General features: G+C 38.2%; 1 protein-coding gene across 5 annotated transcripts in view; it reads left to right on the top strand.

Moving 5' to 3' along the window:
- tnr (tenascin R (restrictin, janusin)) overlaps window positions 1-21,414 on the top strand; it is a 218,856-nt gene extending 197,442 nt beyond the window's left edge. For all 5 annotated transcript variants that reach the window (XM_088085470.1, XM_088085469.1, XM_088085468.1 and 2 more), the window contains 5 exons: window positions 1,482-1,633; window positions 2,086-2,182; window positions 11,609-11,770; window positions 12,358-12,521; window positions 16,083-21,414. In XM_088085470.1, the coding sequence (XP_087941596.1) occupies window positions 1,482-1,633; window positions 2,086-2,182; window positions 11,609-11,770; window positions 12,358-12,521; window positions 16,083-16,202 (695 nt within the window). In that variant the 3' untranslated portion in view covers window positions 16,203-21,414. The remainder of the gene's footprint in view (window positions 1-1,481; window positions 1,634-2,085; window positions 2,183-11,608; window positions 11,771-12,357; window positions 12,522-16,082) is intronic.
- Window positions 21,415-22,130: the final 716 nt, after the last annotated feature.

Below are 22,130 nucleotides of genomic sequence, written 5' to 3'. Positions count from 1 at the left end.
ATTCCCAGTATTTGGATAATTTTGAATATTGTGGCAAGCATCATCCAAAGAGAACAGACATGGGCTGTCAACTATTAAATTAATTGCTAAATATTTTGATAATTCATTCATCGGTTTGGGTAATTTTGGAAGAAAAAAAAGAATATATTTATAGAGGAATATACTTTGGTTTCTTTTCTCCTCCATGACAGCAAACTAAATATCTTTGTTTTGGATACAACCTGACATTTGTGGATGTCAGCATGGGCTTTGGGAATCAAAAGTTGACTTTTTTCACCATTTTTTGACATTTTATAAACCAAACAACAGCTCATCAATTAATTGAGAAAATTATTAAGTTAATCGACAGTGTCGATAATTGTTAGTTGCAGCCCAACCAAAGAGGCTAATGGGTGACCAACAAGAAAAGACACTTTTGCAAAAACAGACAGCATATGTATAAGATGAGTATCCTATATGTGACACAAAAAAATGTCTTGAAACAAAATGTTAGGCAAAATGCTGACAGTATTTTCATGGCCATATTAAGAGTTTTAAGCGTATTTGATGATTAGCAGCATATATTCTGCAGCTTTGCAGGTTGTCTGTTTAAATTTCATTTAAATATTTTTATCTATATTTTGGCAACTTGGAGGCAGCAGAATGAGCTGTATAGACTCAATTTGGATATTTTCACCTCATAAAGTTTATATAAGAAACATTTTAGCAACATAAACACTGAGTACCGTTATATGGACATGAATAACCGGTTTATGAGCCTTTTCCTGGTTATGACCATATTTGAGATATGTGGTTTACATGAGCACATAGCACTTATATTTCCCGTACACATCCAAGTTTATTTCAGCGTACTCCAAGAAGCATGCTCAGGTTTCTCATAAACAGAATATGGTGTTTACATGCTCAAATGCTTAAATGAGATACTCAAAAAGCCCTGTCGGTTTTAACAGTGTCTGTGTAAGCAAACTCAGTGTTTCCGTTCTACCTTATGAATGTAAGGTCAGCACACTTTTAACTCACTTTTAGCTAAGTGCTTCACTATATTTACCAGTTAGCATCTGTCTGCTGTTTGGGCTGGGCAGTTAGTGTTCAGCCTGTATAAAAGAGCTTTTTCACTTAAATCAGCTGCCTGCAAAACAGTGCAATCCATGAAAAAATAACAACCCAAAAACAACAATGAACTAAAAGACGCTAAAATGCTCTGTAGAGCTCAGGGGAGTTGCAGAGGCGGTAAATAATTATTTGTTTATTCATCAGTACAAACTGCTTATTTTACAATATGGAAAGCAAGTCCATTTTCTACTAAAATATCAATTGCTGCAGCATTTTTTTAAGTCTTGAATGTTGCCAAATTACATATAATTTTAACTTCTTTTCATGTGGACTACAGGAATCTCTACAAACTGAATAATTTAAGTCAAAATCTAAATAAAAACAAGCAAATCATAATTTGTCTTCATACCTCCTCTGCTTCTCTACAGGGAGTCGTCTGTTTGCAACACCTCAGAATTGTGCCCAACACCTGCTGAATGGAGAGCTGCTGAGCGGCGTCTACACCATTTACATCAACAGAGACCCGAGCCAGGGCGTGCAGGTGTACTGTGACATGACCACCGATGAAGGAGGCTGGATTGTAAGTCACTGTGACAATAACTATTTGTTTTAATAGCACCTCTGTCTGCAAATGTAAAAAAGTATGTAAGTTATAGAGAGACAGTTGATCCCAAAATTGAAAATACTTATCTTTAGTGCTATTCATCAGTCCAGATTGTTTTGGTGTGAGCTGCCGAGAGTTGGAGATATCGACCATAGAGGTGTCTGCCATCATATTGGAGAAAAGGCAGACATCTCTTTGACTGATATGTCTCACACTCGGCAGCTCGCACTAAACAATCTAGACCCATAAATAGCACTATAAGTAAAATGGGAAAAATTTAGATTTTATTGTCCCTTTAAGAAAGGGGAAGACGAGCAGGGGAGATTTTGTCGAACCACATTCAGTAGTGAATTATCTCAGCTACATTAATCAGAAAAAGTGTGTTGCTTCATTCTGAGCATGTCTTATCTTCATATTTTGACATTCAGGTATTTCAGCGTCGTCAGAACGGCCTGACAGACTTTTCCAGGAAGTGGAGTGACTATCGGGTTGGCTTCGGAAACCTAGAGGATGAATTCTGGCTTGGTAAGACTTTCTGACATAAGTCCTCTAAGTGTAGTTTATATACAAAGATTTACTTAAGCCCATCTCAGGGTTGCAGCAGTATACCTTCATCTGAAATTCAAGGTTGTACTACCGTGTACATGTGCTTGTATATGGTATTGAAAAATCTCCCTCCTCTTCAGCTGCCTGCCAGACGTTTTACACATACTTCCATTTAAATAATGGTTTCAAGTTTTAATTATAAATATAATATAATAATATAATCAAACAGTTTGACAGGAAGACATTTTATAAAATCCACAGGTGAGGTCAGGTTTGCTGCTGCCTGCTCAGTATATTTCAGCTGCATTTTATGAGCTGCAGTCTGACATTAAGCTGCAACCTGCTACCCATTTTGTTGCGTTGTCTGAAGGCTGTATTACACTCTTTATCTACACGCCGTCTGACTGAAGTGGATTTAATAGGTACAATCAATAGAAGGTCGTAGCTTTCACATGGTTTCAATTGATACATCTATTTTATGGAGAGAAAAGATGTTTCCAATATATTTCGCTGGCAGTATTGCCTTTCTTGTAAGATTTTTCACACTGTATGAAGACAGAGAACCGTTCTGGTAGTATTTTTTTTCCTCATCTCATCTTTCAGCACTTGACTTCACAAAGTCTATCCGATTCATTACTGGATTCTCTGAAAGCTCATCTCTCCCTGAAATGACTTGGTAATTGTTTTTAGCGTTGGTCTGATTCAAAGACAAAACAACAGAACATCCTCACTGTTTGATGGACTGCTGAATTTTTTTTTCTCCCTCCCCCAAAATCTCATTATGATACAATAATTATATTCATTAGAAAATGTGCAAATGAGTCATGTATTTCATGGGCCAGTTTTTGTGTTATTGTTTTGGTGCAGATGATTAAAGGAAAATATTACATGAATATTTCATTAAGTAAATCGGGACCTTGAGAAGAATGTTTTTTGAACTTTTTGATTAGAGAAATTAAATAACACTGGGGGGAAATTTTATGGCATTGCATTATCACCACATTATCACAGAGGGAAAGCTGCTACTTTGCAGCTGACAGATATTGGATCATAACACAAGATAGCTGCGGCAGGCTCAAGTCCATTAGTGACTAAGCACGCTGTAATAGGTGAAAGCATAACGAGATTTCAGATCCAACCCCTCGTGAGCAGGAGCTGACAATTTAATGAAATCTGGTACAAACGCCTGCAATTCTTGTTGAGTCTGTCGGATTTGTTGCCACATTGGTTATTTTTAAAGCCGTTGTTTGCTGTGTTGTCGAGTCGAATTGAATAATAACGTCAGCTGTTCTTGTTACTTTTATACGCCACCACAAGGAAGGTGTTCAAAGGTAGCTCTTAACATTTTATCACATTAGGAAAAGTTGGATTGCTGTCTGCTGCTGTAAATTAATAATTTGTTTTGGTATCAACAAAGATGAGTGGAGCAAATTACTGAAGCACGGGAGGTGTGTTAAAAAAAATATTGGACAGATATCTTTTTGAGATGACACCGCACACACCATACAGGAGATAAATCGCTCCTCTTTGCACTTTACAGGGTATAAAGTACCAATGATGAGCTATAGACGAATCCAGCAACCGCTTTTGTGTGCTCGGCTATCTAGCAGCAACGCCATTCCTGTGTGGGCGCAGTGACTTTGGTGTCTCTTACTGCTGCCTGCTGACAGTGACAGCAGCAAAAGTTGTAGTTTATTAGATCCGCTTAATGATGACAAACTTCTGCATAAAATGTTAACACTGATAACTGCATGCCAAACAGAAGCTACGTTTTCCATCGTAAAAAAAAAAAAATCACATCTACTAGTCTAAACATAGAGCTGCCAGTGTTTGGGTTTAACGACTGTGACCATGTTTACTGATGACTTTTAGCCAAATGCATCTGAGGTTGTTTATAGTAGCTGGGACAAAATGCATTTCTCCTGATTCAGTCCTCACGATTCTTGAGTGTCAATTTGATATATTTTGAGATCTACAAATGCTGCGATTTGATATTAAGATTTTTTTGTTTACTTTTTTAACACTAGATAGTTAAACCATACACTTCTAGAAACTGAGTATCATGAAACATTTTTTTCAAAAACAATGCTTATGTTATGCAAGTCAGTCTGTCTGACTTTTATTACAGCAGCAATATTATATATACTTACTCAGTAAAAGGTAATGTTACATGTCCAAAAGAATGAATGAAATACTCGCTTAAACTGCTGCTTTTTGCTGTCCCTTCTCATCAAGCTTGCAGTGTTTTTCATAGATTGATTTATTTGCAGCTGCCTCATTATCAACACTGACTGTCACTTATTGATTTTCTTTTTCGTGATTAAGATGGATAAAATCATATTCCATCACAGAGTTGTGCGGAGTGCATTGCTTCGCCCAGCCCCTCACCCCACTCTTGTTCTCTCCATTTTCCTTATCAGACCACAAATGAGACAAAGATTAGTTAGCTAGCTGGTTAGCAACCCCACAGTCCTTCAGCCTCTTCCCGCCTGTAGGAGACTAGTCCCGGGAGAAGAGCAAATCGAAGCTCCATGAATGGACTGATTATCAGCTGTAGCAACTCAAATTCAGCCGGTGCAAAAACCAGCACTGGGAAAACACCAGGATTGACCGCAGCCTTGGTCTCATCTGACCGTCATATGGAGTGTCCACCATATTTTTCTCACTTCAGCTTTCTTTTTCTTGAAGCAGAAATTACGTCAAATTGCTCATAGATCACCACAATAAAAGCTACAACTTTCTCCACTTCTGTTTTTGAATTACACTGATTCAGACATTAAAAAAATCCTAAAAAAGAGAAAGTGCAGTTCTTAGGTGAATAGATTTTTCAATCACTAGTGAATCATGTAAATAGTTGGTGTAAATAAACACAGATGAGTATGTGTTTTAAGTTGATTAAATTCAAATTGAAGGCTTTTTACCAGGACACCTGTTATGTTCGTCTTTATGAGCAACCATGACACATTCGGCTAAGAGTCACCAGTGAACATGGTCATTCGCTCCTTTAGCCGAAATCAACAGTGTACATGTTCTGTTTGTGACGCCGACCAAATTATGTTTACTTTGTGGTCATGAAGTTGCCCTAGTTACAGCAACTAACATTACATTTCGCACTAGCAGTCCACAGTTAGTGGACTGAGTTGATTTGTGTTGTTGAGTTGTTAACTGAGCTACCTGTTTCACCATCAGATTTTTATCCAGAAGTTATCCATGTTTGTTGGAGCACTCATGGAACAGTACAGGTGCCTCCTGAACTCCTAGACATAGCTGTCAAAAGTAACATTACACAGAGAGTAGAGGTAAAAGTAGAAAATTGTACACTTGAAATGTGTGCATTATAGGAAAACACCACCACAGTTATGGGAACTCATCTACTTTTACTACCTCCCAGGATGTATAAAGGATTTATAAAGTGGCAGCAGCTTTTTCTGACAGAGACCTGAAGGGAATCATGCAGCAGCATCCTGGCACAGATTTGCCTCATATCTAGCAGATTCATATTGGCGTATGTGGTTCAGTGAATACAACATTTTATCTAACCCATTTCTACTTGAGCTAAATCAGCAATAATCTGCCCGCTCGCTAGTTCTGGACTAGTCGAGGGCACCTCCTTCTGTCTCTTGGGTCTTGCTGTACTTTTCTGTGCCTCCTTGGTTGCACTCCCCTCCCTCTTTCTTCTATCCCGTACTGTGCTCTGTCCTCTCAGTGCATAAAAGCAGCTTAATGTAACCTCAGGGTGTGCAGCATCAAGGGCCGCTCTTTGCTCCTGTGAAAGCTTCTCCCCGTGATGCCAGATTACAGATAACATGCCAGCAGGGAACATGGTAGCCTCAGAGTACATTGCAAAATGCCGAGCCTGCTGTATGAAACTGACCTGTTAGTCTGCTGAAATGGTGGTTGTTAGTTGAACACTGCAGGGATTTTTCACATCGTAGGGAAAGAACAGGTGTTAGTTCTGTTCAATTCATCTGCCGCTGTAAATCATGACATTGTGACAGTGAGGCAGCGTGCATCCAGGACTCTGAACCTGAAACAGTCATCATTAATTTCATTTATCTACACCTGTGCTTTTGCTGCTGTGAGATGTCAAAATGTCTTCTGTGGAAAAAGGCCCATTGGAGTATCATTAATTAAATGCTTGATCTCATCTGAACATGGCAGAGAGAAATTTAAAGAATTAAAGGTGATGATAGGAAGTTATTGAAATAGGGACTACCTGCAGGTTGTGCAGTATTTCAAGGAGGTGTATGAAAGTCATGATGAAAAGGTTGTGCAACACAACCATTACAGTAGCTCCTTAGATTTTAAAATCGCAGTTGTTTTGCCATTTCATCAAAAAGTCAGCAGTGTCAATAGAGATTGCAATAGAGTGCTGCAGGAATGAGCCCTAAAACCTGAAATGAGTTTGCGTTTCTTCAGTCGTCATTTCAAAGTCAAAGGGTTTTTTTGAAAGGTTTTTGGTTAGATGTGTAAACAAAAGTCTGTGGTTAAGAGACTTTAAAGTTTTATTCTATGACATAAAATTTGTCAGTAATTACCCTAATCGAGAATTTTAAAGCATTTATGTGTCGTAAAAAGACGTTGCTAACAGGTGACATTGCACCAAACTGTGCCTAACGCTGCTTTACAGCCTCACCGTGGTGTCCACACCTGAGCCTTAACTGTCAAAACAATGAAAAGAGTCAATATTAATGAATTTTGTCGCTCCTAATGTTATTCTTTGTCTCATTTTGTGGGCAATTATGCTGTAAGTATTGGAACAACAGTTCTTGTAATGCTTTGAGAGATTGAAATAGGAGGCATCATTTGCCATGAAGTCAGCTGGCTGTGGTCCATAACTTGAGCACTTTTTGTTTAGGCTAATTACGTCACATTTGGAAGATGGTCATAAAACTATGCTGAATTGGTTATTAGCAGTTCTTGTTTGCAGTGTATCCATTTAAGTATGTAATGAGAACCACACAATTACTTTAATAAGGCAAGTTAAAAACAAAACAAACTTGATTTTTAAGCAAGTTATGGAGTTGTTTTTTTGTTGTTATTATTTGTTAGTTTGTTTTTCTAATTCAACAATTACTGATAGATTTGCGGAATTTATTTGAAATGGACATCTGATAGTGATATCCTTCAGTCACACTGAATCAAAAAGTAGTTTTAATCTTTATCTGTTTGATCTGATCTGACCGACTTATAACTATAAGAAAAAGTAGCTTAAATAGGCTACCTCAGTTGCTTTCATGGCCTCCAACTGTTGTGTTGATATGTGGCCAAACTAAAATAACCAGCTGCCAATACCAGCTTGTTTTCAGAACACTGGCATGAGCATAATGAAATAATGTATTATCTCAAGACATTATATCTTTGTTCTGATTTGTTTTTGGAAAATCTTTTACTTATTAAAAAAAAAATACTAACTGTTCTAAATGTCCGTGACCTCAAGGGTGGATTTTCAACCCAAATCAGCATGTGTATGCAGGTTTTTTAAATACGGGACACCCGCTAAAAGTGGGCGATAGACCCCTTTCCCATTATCAGAAGACCAAGATTCAGTCATTTATTGCTATGTCGACGTAGTCATTTGGTATTTGTTTCAGCTCCATGCACAGACCAAAGAAATGCTCACTCCAAATACATTACAAGGATAAAAACAAATACAATGACCAATAGAACAAAGGTCTGCAGCACATGAGGATGCCTTTTTGTTTATGTATTGTTTTTTGTTTGTTTTTGTTTCCTGGTGTGTAAACAGTTTAGTAAACAATAGAAAGCAGCATGGTGGTCAGGGAAGTTTTAAGTCTCTCCTTTAAACTTGGTGCAGACTCATTTATAATGATGTCAAGCGCTGCTAGGACAGAGTCGGAAGGTATTTTATGGCACCCTGTTATTTCATCTCGCCTATGATAATTGCCAGAAATGAAGTGCCCCAGGTGTGACGTTTTTCTGAAGTCAGCATTGCCCTGGTTTGCTCGTCAAAAAGCCTATGGGATTTTTTCATTGAATTTTGAATTATTATATAAAATAAGCTCTGTGATAAACAAACAATAATGCTACTTATTTGTTTTGTTCGGCAAGATAATCTCCAGAAATGAACACCACTTTTATGATTTTTGAATCATACATATAGTTGTCAGAAGTAAACAGCAAACATTTGAAACACTATAAACGTTCTACACCCCAGACTTCAACACTGCCACCAGAATGAGGATGTACATCTGTGTTCGTGATCGTAATTTGGGCATGATGATATTCTGTAATGTCATTTAACTTCCTCTTAGCAACCGTCTTTTTTAAGACATGTAAGGGCTGTAAAATTCTCAGTTGGGGTATTTATTTATATATATTATGTCGTAGAAGAAAACATGTAAGTCTCTTAAGCTTGTGTTAACCAACAGACCTTATTTCAGGCATCTAAGAAAAAACCCTTGACTTCAAGGTGAGGGAACCGGCATCATTGAAATGCTTATTTCTGTTTTTAGGACTCATTCAGAGGCATTCTATCGGGCTAAAAATTAGTGCGTTCACAGGGAGTTGTGTTTTCATCACTGCCAATCGAAGCCGATCGGACCTGGGGCCGATAAATCCCTGTGATTAATGCAAAGCAGTTATTTGACCTGAAAGATAGTTCTAAGATAGTAGATAAAGATGTAAGCAGCTTCTAGTGGGCTTTTTTGTGCAGTCAGAAAGGGGCTGTAGAGGCTTTCACATCTGTATACTTTGTACATTTTTTGTGTTTTATTCTGTGACTACATTTGTTGTGTATTTTACGCATTTACAGTGTAAAAAGTGTCCTTAAAATTTATCATCCCTTTCGAAAGTATCATTATCATACAGATGGTCACTGCAGTTTGAAGCCATTTGACCTTCACTCCTCTCTCTGCAGATTAGGTCGCTAACACAGCCCATGGAGAGCTATTATAGCCAACATTTAGCTAATCACCGCCTCTACACACAGAACAGCAATATATTGGACAGTATGGAACCATAAACATCGATATTAAATCCACTCAAACTGAAAAGAAGAGGCACTTAACTGGTCAGCAGTAAAGAATATGGAAATTAAGCTTTCATTATTATCTGTTACAGTTTGAAAATGACAGTTTTTATTGCTGCTCTACGGCAATCTATTGTCCCTACTCACTGACCTCAGCCAGTTTTCAAGCCGAACACAATGTCAGTTTGATGATGTAATAACAGAGAGAAACCATAGTGACTGTGTGCGAATATGTGATCATTATCCCATCCTCTTTCTTTTTTAATCCCCCACCCCACCCTTACTGCCAGTTGTGAGAGAGAGAGAAAGGCTGGTAATAAAATGTGACGAGACGGTAATATTGGTAGTATAATAGGACAAGAGTGCAATAGTGTGTCAAAATGCATTTTTAATCGCTGCAGTTTAGAAGAGAGCAGTCTGATCTCATAAAACTGTTGGAGGAAAAAAACTGTAAAAAATTATGGGTGCCAGATTAATTGCAGATAATACAGTGATATTATACAATGGAAATTAGAGATGACGGAGTGTTTAACACAATTTTATTACAACAATTGCTTTCCCCCTGTCACCTTAAGTGCCTTTGGGTTCTAACATAGATTTTATCTGCCTTCCATTGACGTATTACAGCAGATTTAGTTTCCCTGCTCTCTCAGATTTCTACTTCCTACTCCTTATCAGCCAAGGCTTGAGGATTTTTATTTTTTCTTTGGAATTTTCCCAGGGTTCAAAAAAAGTGTACATGTGATGCTTCTGTCAGAGGTTAAGCAGAGAAAGAGACTCTTTTCCAAATGGGTTCTTGTTATAATCTGATAGTGAAGGCAGTTCCAATCTCTCAGGTCGGTGTGGGGTCTTATCGCCTGTCAGGGTTCAGACGAGCCTCATATCTGCCGCCTTGGAGATAGAAAGCAGTGCCACATATCTCACAAAGTTGTGGCATGTGGTATTTGCAGGGGGGCCGCTGGTGACAGCGTCCACCGCTCTCGACAGTGTCAATCATCCACATCCATACAGCCAGCTGACAAAGATGTCTGCCATAGTGCTTATCAGAATCCAAACCTTTAACCCACAAAGCTGCAGGTGGGAATAAACTGTCTATGTTTTCTTTAACTTGGTTCTCTCACATTAAAAAGCTAAAAAAAAAAAAAAAAAGCAGGTCTACTCTTTCTCCCGAGTAATTATTGATCTGGCCTCCGCCCTGCCCACCACCGCTGCTTGCAGTATTATCTGTAATTTTCTGTGGGGTTGAGTACTTAAGAGTACACTTGGGTATCATTTGTTTATGTATAAGTGTAGAAAAGCATGTACAAGTGTAGAAAAGCACGTCAGTTGCAAGATCCCAAGCCACTGAAGTGGAGTCTACCTTCCCATTATACCTACAACTGTGTATATTTTGGAGACAATAGGCTTTTTCTGACCAAACAGTTCTGGGGACTCCCTGGGAGGACTTGCCACTGGGGAGCTTCCCCGAGAAATACATACCTTCAAGGGCTTTTTTCTGTTTGCTTCAGCACCGCCTGTAGGAACACTTAAGTTACACACTGTAAGCTGGCTGGCGATTGGTACAACAACATCTTTCCTTTGCTTTGACAAATCAGAATCATGTTGTATTTCCACTGTTGCATATTTATACAGTAAAGCCTGGATTTCATTGTTGGTCAGTTTGTGTTCTTCCATTTTTTTGTTAAGTGCCATTGTTTGTGGTTTTTAGTTGTCTGTTCTTTACTAACAGATGTTTTTTAAATGGTGGTTTGACTGTGTTCGATCAATCAACATACACTTACGATGTCTGGACCAATCACTTAACACCTCATGGTTTCCCTTTTTTTGGGAGAGTGCCTACTCTAAAAAAGGAGCTAAAAAACTCCTCTCAAAACTGAGTTTTATGAACTGCAATCATTCCTAGCTCTTGCAGAGCTGACACAACAAACCGGGGGGGCCTTAGAACTATGAATAATCTCCTTCAGTCCAAAAACGCCAAATGTCAAGAACAACGCTCTCACACGCCTTCCCACTTTATCACCCATTGCAGTGCACTTCAGAGGATGGGCTCAGTGCATGCTTTGATTTGCAGATTTCAGAGAAGACCGGTAGCACAAAAAAATGCATTTGTAACTCTACTGTCTACTCTACTCGCAGACCACTTCCTTTTTTTAGCACAGTTAGTTTCAGACCTGATGAAAAGTTGCGACCACCTTTTCCAGTTAACTGGAGCATTATTATCCGAGGTCCCGTCCCATGCCCGGGTATGGTACATGTTTTCACACTAATCAAAAAAATGTTAAATATCAGCGACTTGGGTCCAAGTACACTTGCAGTCAAGTGTAGATGGATCTGCATGTCTGATGTAAAAGCCTCCTAAAAGCCAGATTTTTTTGGTTATTAAATACAATACAATATGTGTTATTTCTCCTCAGGTCTCGACAACATCCAGAGGATTGCTGCTCAGGGCCGTTATGAGCTGAGAATTGACATGAAGGATGGACAGGAGTCAGTCTACGCCAATTATGACAAGTTTTCCATTGGTGATGCAAGAAACCTCTACAAGCTCAGGATAGGAGAGTACAATGGCACCGCTGGTATGTGGGTGAAAACATTCGCAATACATAAACATTTTTCTATATAACATATATTTTTGTTATACAACAGGATCAATCCGCTTGCTGTATAGAAATGTCCATGGGCGAACATCAACAAGCTTTTGATATAATACAGCAAGCGTAGTGTAGTCTGTGCTTCCCTCAGCCTTTAAGTGAAAATGCTTTCCCATCTCTTCTCTGCCATCTGCCATTTTTTCTCCTGCCTCCTTGCCCCTCCATATTTTCTTCTCCCTGATGTCTGAAACCCGCCTCAGCACTTTTCAACATTTCCACTCTTGTCCTCGCTCTCCATGTATCCCTCACTCTGTCAACATGACCATATGCCAGAATTACCCATCATCCCCTCATGTTTATAATTATAATTTTTTTCTGCCTAAATAAATTCAGAGAGCCTGTAGCAGGACGCTTTTCCACTCCCCCCCTCTCATTTCTCTCCATTCCCCTCCTGCCTGCCTGGTCGTTTATGTCCCCTCATCACGCTGTTATTTACCGCAGCCATATGCCAGTGTTGCCTGGCATACGCTGATGTTTAAGATTCTCCATCCCTCTCTGCTCTCTAATCCCAGGTGACTCTCTGAGCTACCATCAGGGCCGACCCTTCTCTACAAAAGACAGAGACAACGACATCGCTGTCACTAACTGTGCCTTGTCCTACAAAGGAGCCTGGTGGTACAAGAACTGCCACAGGGCCAACCTCAACGGCAAATACGGCGAATCCAGACACAGTCAGGTCAGTCATACAGTAAACACACTAACTGATCAAAGAGTGCATGTGATCTCTACTTTTCATGAAGCCAAACATCTTTTGTAATGTAAGAAAGAAAATAAATTAGAGCTTGTTTATTGAAATAACAAAAGAGGTACTGTAATGTGATAAATACAAGACAAGGGTGGATTAACAACTTGACAAAGCAGAAAACTGTCCCAAAAGCTTAAGACATACTGTGTGTCAACTCCTTTGAGCTAATTAAATTTATATTTTGTTTGGGAGTATGCAGCACTGAAGCACAATATCATCATGATAGGGGCTTCAAGGTGGGTGAGCTTTATTACCTGAACTTTTGACTAATTAAATAAAGTCCCTGCGTCAAAGTCTGTCTTTAAGACCTTCATTATTTCGGTCTTGTGCTTACATGTTGCATATTCCTAAATTACTTTGTGGAGATCTAATTACCACACAGGACATCTGAGGTATGGGAGCACTGAAAAAAAAACTAAGTAATGCACAGAGAGTGGGAGGTTTTTTGTGGGTTAATAGAGGCCCAGCAGCTCATTTTTGCCTCGGGAATTGAATTCATTTGCAAAGGTTGTGAGAAACTGGTCTCTTTTTTCAGCCAACACCCCAATGTAGGGTGGGTGAAATGCCGTGTCATCATAGTGTGAGTGCATGTGTATGATTACAGAGTAGCAGGTGGCACTTTGTACGTAGCCTCGGCCACCAGTGTGTGAATGTGTGTGTGAATGGGTGAATGTGACATGTAGTGTGAAAGCGCTTTGAGTGGTCAAAAAAACTAGAAACAGTCCATTTACCATTTACAGTCCATTCAGTCCAAAGTTCAAAAGAACAAGCTCCAACTAAACCATCACGCTATAGTGACCGCTGGAGCTGGTAGACCCACCTTCACGTTGTTGGTCAGCTACAGTAGCAACAGGCAGAGAGTTGTGTATAAGAACAGGATGTTGTGTCAGTGTTTCTCCACTATTGTAGAAGACATGAATGGAAACACACTGAACATGCTAATAAGGGCTGAACCTAACGATTATTTTTTTCATCGATTAATCTATTGATTTTTTTTATTATCTAACTATTATTATTGTTATATTACTCCATTAATATAACAACAAATTTACTGAAAATAACATTTTAAAAATTGTCATACACTGCAGGGCATTATTACCCAACAAAAAATAGCCCAGTCTTAACTGGTAATCTGTGTTTTACAGTCTGATATAAAGTCTCTCCAAAATAAAATGAATGCGAGAGCTTGTTGCACTCAAGTAAAAGGAAAGTAGTGCAATCTACATTTAGCAATACAAAAGCAAAATAGATAAAACAATGTAAAATTCAAGTCACTAAACAAAACAGTTACTCTTTGTTACAGTGACGAACCTCAAATCTAGCAGTCCCACAAAACCTTTTACAGTAAAATTAGTGCAATTTAAATAACACTATAACTTTTCTCTAACAGAAATAATTATAACTAGTCTATTCTTTCTGCATCAGAATATTCCAGCCTTAACTGGGCCTTAAGGCATACCGCTGCCTGCTGATATGAGTGCTGTATTTTCATATTTCTAAGCACATATTCCTCTCATTTATGAAGTTATACAAGCTCCTGCACAGCTAACACGCCCAGCGCTTCTCATGCTCTCATCACACGCGCTGTGTGAAACGGTGCGATGCACAGACGCACGTTACGTGACTCGACAAAATAACGTAATGGATTACGCCCACGTGTCGCCCCAGCCCTAATGCTAATGCTCATTTAACGGAATCACTCAGATGTATCAGACGATAGATGTTTCTGTGCTTTTGATGCTAAATAAAGCCCGTTGAAACTAACTGAAACACTGCTTCCAATGCACAATTTTTAGCTTTTTGTCTATTTTGGTATTTTCAGTTTCATAGCATAACAGATACTTTCCAGTTTTATAGCCTAAGAAACCCGTTGCCTTCACAGAAAATGTTTGTTCAGTGTTTGTACGTTTGTGCAGAAGTTTGAAGTGTTCTTTATTTTTCAAATTATACTAAAGTTGCTACTGAGCAAAATAATTTGTCCCCAGCAGAAGGATTGTGTTTTTGACACTTGCACTATTGACTGTTCAAAATAAATAAAAAGAAACATATCCTTATGCATTTCCGGGGTTTTCCACTGTAACAAACTCTAAATAAACAGCGACTCATAACTTTGGCTTCTGTGTACCGTTACACCCGTCAGCATTCACGTTTAACAAAAATTACATTAAAAGAATTCAACAGCGATGCGTCTTTCCATAAATTATGCTTCTATCACGTCAGGCTGAACTTTTCAGTAGAAAGTTGTTCCAAGGAAAATAGGCGAGACAGATTTCTGAGGGTTATTCAGAGTGTGTGGAAACTGTAGAAATACACCACAGCTAAATTTTTTGATGTTATTTTTTTAATCCATTGAGCACCACAAATGTTGTATTCACTTCTGTGGTTTTGGTGTTCCAGCAGAGAACTAAAAGAAAGGTTGTCTTAAAATCTCTGCACATAACAGAATAACTATAATTTGAGTGTACCCTTTAACTCAATGCTGTCACTTGAACAGTTTGGTATTTTGGCATTTACAAAACTCACACAAACTGTCTCTATTATGGCAGTGTGATTGAAGGTTAAAATTTCTCATTTAGAAAGGCCAAAAATTTGTAAATTTAATGGCATGAAAATTGCTGCAGACATCCATCTCCACACTTGTTACACTGATTGGCCTGAGGGAGGAGCTGTAATGAAAGGTCAAAAAAAGGACTATAACAGCTACACCACTTGTCCAATTTTAATGAATCTTGGACAGATGATGCATCTTAATATAGATTCGGCAAAAGTACCTGTAATGTCTGTTTGAAACGACACATCATATACGAATAAGTTCATATTCAGTTTATAGAGTGTGGAAGTAAAGGTCCAGAGGAGAAATAAGAAACAAGCAGGCACACGTGTTTGATAAAAAATAATGGCCCAGTTCTCACACTGAGAGTGTCTGGTGTTTTTTGGCTCGCCATGTGAGGCGGGAGTGAGTGTTGAGGGTTCGTCCAGCGCTTTTGACGAGTGTGTGATGTAGCTCTCTCTCAGCTTGATGCTGTAATGGCTCAACAAAGAGAGCGAGGTGTTGTGTGAAACTGTGATTAGGCTGAACTACAAAGGCTCTGGAGCATCACTGCTTCTCTCTCTGTGCTCTTTACTTTTCCCTTTGTTGTTCGATGACATGAAATGAGACCAGGTGGGAGCAGAGATGGACAGGCATAAAGACACGCAGAGAGAAATTGCCTCACAGTGCAAAGCTGCAAATGTGGAGGTCTTGGCAGTGACGGGGATTAGCAGGGATAGAGTGAGACCATAATTACGCTAAATTCATAATTGTGCTCTTAAATCAGGATTTTTGCCACCCTGCTTTGAATGCTTCCTTCAATTGCAGTACACTTTTACATTTCCATCTTCAAACTTCTCTTTGATTTGACATTTTATGTCTTTTTCTCAAATGCCCTTGGGTCGCCTTAAAAGCCCTGTTGATTCAAGCCGTTTCTGAAATCACTCTCTCCACTCTTACAGGGTATTAACTGGTACCACTGGAAAGGCCACGAGTTCTCCATTCCTTTCGTGGAAATGAAGATGAGGCCATTCAACTTCCGTAGCATCAGCAGCAAGAGGAGGCGGTCTGCCCCTGTATAAACAAACCGCCTCCACACAGGCCAGAGTCATAGATAAAGGGAGTTCGGACGATGTTTACTAATGAGTTTCTGCTATCCGGGTGCCTCACTGATGTGCTCTTCACTGCCTTCGAGTGAGGCTGCAAAGGAAAAGGGAGTTATGACAAAAAAAAACTACTAATATTTTATTAATGTTAAGTTGTAAAATAATAAAACCCATTATTATTAATAGACTACCAATACGCAGAAACGGTCATAACCATGGATGAGATTTTGACATAGCAGACAGGGTGGAACAATGTCCGAGCTCTGTTTATCTAACACAGTCTCACAAAAATACGGGACAAGGACACAACCTCCGAACAAGGGCAGGAAGTGCATTAAAATTACATGCTGGCAACATGAAAACAATGCCAATGCAAAGTGTATTTCTCACCATTGCAGTTTCAAACACGTTAATGGCTCGTTTCACAGGGTTTTTGTGTGTCTGTATAAAGCACACCCCCCAGTGGTCAACACAAGAAAATGCATCTCCTTACAGATGGATAGATACGCCACCGCAGTAAAAGCTGAAAAGTTCATTTTGAGTATCCAATCTTGTGAAATACGTGCATGGAGCAGTACAGAGACAGAATCAGGACATATGATGCATGGCAACAAATAAGTGAGGAGGATGGCCTGTGAGGTGTGTAGTTAGTGTGGTGAAATATTTTGTAAAAAGACACGTGTCTGTGATATGACTATGCATGCACTCTATATGTTACACAGCTAGCATGCTACCAGTGTAAGCTAGCTAAACATGTCATAAAACGTTTCACTTAAAAAGTGTATAAATACACTCTGTTAGATAATTGGTTTTTATGCTAACTGCCTGTGGTACAATACATAGAGTAAATTTTTTCAGTGAACTCTAGGCAAATTATGGACCCCACAAAAAAATAAAAACTGAAGGAGGAGTTTTGTACACACCTCGGAGAGGTTCTCTGAGGAGTGTATGGATTTCCTGTAGACTCACATATGTACACCGAGCGATGTGGAAACGTGGCATTAACGTGATTAATGTTATGAAACAATTGCCGTTTGGTTATGTTGAGGGAGAGAAAAACACTTTTTAAGGTTTACAGAACAAAAAACAAATTCGGTCCTGTGATTTTTGTTAAAATAACTACATATGCGATGCAAGTGACAAAAACTTAAATACTTCAAATAGTAACATCAAGTACCTAAAGTCAGCAGACGAATAGCAATCTCCTGATTGAAAGAACAGCCCCTCCATGTCCACTCTACATGGACTTCCTCTGTCTTCATACTTTTTGTGTCCACTGTGACAAAAGATACTCTTTGGCTTTGCATTTGCGTTTTTTTTCTCATGTTGCCGGCACATAATTGTAACACATTTTGCGCCCGACACGATGATTTTAGGAGTCCTATCCATTTCACGTATTTCTGTGAGACGGGGCTGGTTTATCTCTGCCCAGCTGTCTTTTCCTGGTGTTCTTCTACACAGACGATAGAGGACACTGTATGTAATTTATTAAATACTTTGAATGACAATGGTTCTATTTGCTGTAAAAACGGAAAGGCAAACCAAGAAGCTTTTTTTCCTCCTTTTAGTCTGTGATTTGCCTTTCCCTGGGATGCGAGGAAACGTGCTCAGAAATGCCCTTGAGACTGCGATAGCTAACGTTATTTTAACCGAAACAACACTTTTAACGAAAAATATACTGTATATGCCCTTAAAACCCTTAACTGTAAGATATATATATTTTTATAACTGATATTGTGACAAAAGTCCATCTATTTAATATGATTTGATGCCTTGGTTTTTGAGCCTATATTAAGTTAATGTAAACATGACAACAAAAACTGGACGTAAGTGATGAAAAAAAACGTCAAAAACCGATCATTCAAAAAGCAGTGCACCAGCAACAGCTTCACTACCATCTCTTTTATTTATTTTATTCTCTATGTCTGTTACTGTTGATTACAGTATCCTTCGTGTTAATTATGAAATCCGAATTTAACTTTATTATTAATGGTAGCCACACTGAGACAGTATTTGCACTATGAGTGGGAACACAGCAAAGCTATTGTTGTTCTTTTAATTACTTCTGTAGTCGTTTGTGGGCATTTTAATATTATTTCCTGGACTTTAGTTTTAAATTACAAGCTGTTAATATCTGTGTGTCACCCCAGTTGTAGATGCTGTGATTGCTTGCAGAGATGGTGCTGATAGATGTAACATTTAACCAAAGATCTGCATAGTAAAGACTCGACCTGCTGTTTGGAAAGATGCCAGTCACTTCTGTCACCAAAGTCACTGAAGCAGCTTTTTCCTGTATTAATAGATTCTCATTTTGCTGGGACTTTTATGGTAATCATGTCCCCTGGCGTTATTTTATGCAATGTGAACACTAAATTCTATGCAAAAGAAAGTCAGGGTGGGCATAGTGCAGATTTTAGCCCGGCCTCTCCCCCGCTGCTAGCTGAAATGAACTTAACAAAGAAAGCAGAACAGTAGGTGGAGCGAAGCCAAGTCTTTCTTCTGTGCCCTTCTTCTACTTGCTTCGCTATTTAAGCTCCCCAGTGAAACAACAAAATCAGCAAACATGGCAGAGAATGTATTATTTTAGTGGGGTGGGCGTAATCTGCAGCGTGTCCACCAAGCATTTTGTTTCATTCAGTGTTCACACTGTCGCACAAAGTGTTCAGTGCCAGTGCATTTAGTTGACTGCAGTTTTTCTGCAAACATTTTTTGTTTCAGTTTCCTGCCTTCTCTGTTGGAGGAAAATTATCTCTGTGGAGTCTGAAGACAAACCACACACACAACTGGCTTACTGTCCTCTCTGGCTTCATATTATCAATAAAAACACAATTTAATGTCCAATACAATCCTGGGAAATCAATGTCACCATCGCTGCAAGCAACATTTGGTCTCATATATATTCAATAATCCAAATATAAACAGCTGGGGATCTCATTCTTATGTTCTTCTGTCTGTTTCTTCATTTCAGTTATCTGATTGAAGCAAACCAGAAAGTCTGGCTTGTATCATACGACTGTGAATATTTGTTGTGTTTTTTTTGTCCTTTTTAGACTTAGAGACAGTGGTGACTCTCCCCTCTATAAACTACTAATATACTCATGTAGGCATAGAGTTGAAGATAATGTGATTTTTGATGTGTTCCCCCTTTAGATGCAAACTAATTCAGAAACATTTCCCTTTTAACCGCTGTATTTTTAACCATTGTTATGTTTAAGGGTGGATGGAGTCTAATGCATGTTGACTAAATTGCAGTCAAGAGCCTGATAGTAAGTAACAAATGTCATGAGAATATGTTTTGTAGTGACATATTTCTTTGCAGATCTGGGTAAAAGGTGCTCTTGGAATAGTTTGTAAGGTAGACGATGTAGATGATGTAGATTTATTGGGTCTCTCAGCTGTTGTGAAAACAGTCAAATTGCCCTCGAGGGCAAAATAAAACCAACATAACCTGAAATATAATTTATAACAAACTGTTTCAACATGTGACCTTTCCCAGGTCTGATTTATGTTTCAGTGTCAAAGTGACTGTTTCACAGCCTCTCATGCAATCCATCTCCCGCAGTGATTTATAGTAGAGTAGGGAATTCTCTGTGTACTTATTTCATTAACTACTTAGATGAGGTTTGCCTCGGTGCATTTTTGTACAAGGAACAAAGGTCATGAGGCTTTGCAGAAAAGGAACAGAATGTTATTTGTATTGTGAGGGTTTTCTCTCATGGCAAACTACAAGGTGCTCTTAAATCTTTCAAGAGGAAAGCTGGTATATGTTATAGTTTTTTCTGCATATTTTACCAATCATCATTCATCAGTTTAAGCTTTTTCTGTCAATCAATGAGAAAACCACAAACAGAAAATTTAGTCAAGTTGTCTTGCTGTAGAAAAATCTGTGATCTGCCTTTTATTTCAGGTTAATTATTTTTTTTTTTATTCTTTGTCCTTTTGGTTTTTAGATGATTTCAGGACAACCCATTCTCACTCCTAACTCATCAGATACCAACATGCAAAGGACCCCTTTAGCGTCTCTATGAGAAGCACCAAGCCATGATGTTATTAAACTGCCAGAGCAACTGATGATTATACAGAGAGGGTCGAGATAAACAGGTGGGTTAAATAAACACAGGACTTTCACCCAGGACACTGCAATTTGTGTCCCGGGTGAAATCAGAAGTCTTTGTTGAGTTGATTTAATTATAAAAGTGAATGAGTAACAATACGGGCCAGCTACGCTAACAAGGGGCCAGAAAAAAACAATACTTTGTTGGTGCTAGATATGAAAGAAAAGCTCAAGACTGTACCATACTAGTACCAAAGTACCATATTAAGTTGCTGTGAGCTGTAACAAGTTGAAACTGGCAAGACCAAAACTGACGTTAGAGGGGTAACCTAAAATCGTTTGGCGGTAGAGTTACGTATTTGACGAGCTGGGAGTGAGAAAAATGCCTGACATTACATAAACAAAAGCACCCAAAATATTTTCTTGATATAAAGTCATTCCTTCTAACATCAAGTAAGATCAAGTATTTGTTTTCCTCCATGCAACTAAGTACTTTTTAAAATATTTTTTGGAGGGAAGTTGGATAAAAAATTAGCATTTTTCTTTTAGCTGTTTATTTTTCATTATGTAAAAATTCATCTTTTCAATCTACTGTAAAACATCAGGTTTCAAAAGAAAATCTCCTTCATTATTTAAACCTAAATTGGCCATATAATACACTTAAACTGTATCACTATTTTTTTCTGCTGAGCTTCTTACAGTACAGGAAACTTGTTCCATTTATTTATTTTACTTTATTTATTTGCTAATTAATCTTTGACTGATGCGACATTGTAAAAAAATATACAGTTAATAATGACACATGGTCCTCTATGATATCAAAAAGAAAATCCTTTATTTCCTGGGTGTACTTTTACCAAGGGATGAACTGATGAAGGCGCCATGTTTGATGGTATTTGGTGGTTATTTAATCCAGAAATGGAAACTACATTGATTTGAAAATTTGCCATGAAATGTAAATGTTGACAAAATGCGACTGTTTGAGAAGCTTATATATGCTGAAACTAAGGATTTATTGTTGGATAACCTTGGATATTGCTGTCAAATTTAGCTCTAGTTTGACTTAAACATGTACTATATAGTTCCTTTTTTAATACATTTTCTACATATTAATAAAATATTCAAATAGTCTGATTTGGTGTACTTAATTTCTTTTTTGGAGAATGGCAAAAATATCAAAAAATGGCATGTCCCAAAAATAACTGAAAACTCATGAAAAATACATAAAATAGCATGCTAAGACAAGCCATAGCATACAGTTTTCCAAAAACAGCCAAAAACACCATAAAATGGCTTGTTGAAAAAAATGACCCAAACAGCAAGGCTATAGTATGGCAAAAATGTCAAAAATGGCATATCCCAAAAACTGATGAAAACTGATAAAAACTGCATGAAATAGCGTGCTGAATCACAGCATAGCATATTATTTTCCAAAAACAGCCAAAAACACCATAATATGGCATGTTCAAAAAATGACCCAAACGCCAAGGCTATAGTATGGCAAAAATGTCAAAAATGGCATATCCCAAAAACTGATGAAAACTGATAAAAACTGCATGAAATAGCGTGCTGAATCACGCCATAGCATATTATTTTCCAAAAACAGCCAAAAACACCATAATATGGCATGTTGAAAAAATGACCCAAACAGCAAGGCTATAGTATGGCAAAAATGTCAAAAATGGCATGTCCCAAAAACAACTGAAAACTCATGAAAACTACATAAAATAGTGTGCTAAGACAAGCCATAGTATACAGTTTTCCAGAAAGCAGCCAAAAACACCATAAAATGGCATTTTAAAAAATTGAGCCAAACACCAAGGCTATAGTATGGCAAAAATGTCAAAAAT

Source organism: Plectropomus leopardus, chromosome 12 (assembly GCF_026936395.1).
Source record: "Plectropomus leopardus strain MGB_pleo_1.0 chromosome 12, ASM2693639v1, whole genome shotgun sequence".
NCBI lineage: Eukaryota > Metazoa > Chordata > Actinopteri > Perciformes > Serranidae > Plectropomus > Plectropomus leopardus.
Note: the sequence above shows the minus strand (reverse complement) of the source record. Positions and strands in the feature narration are given on the sequence as shown.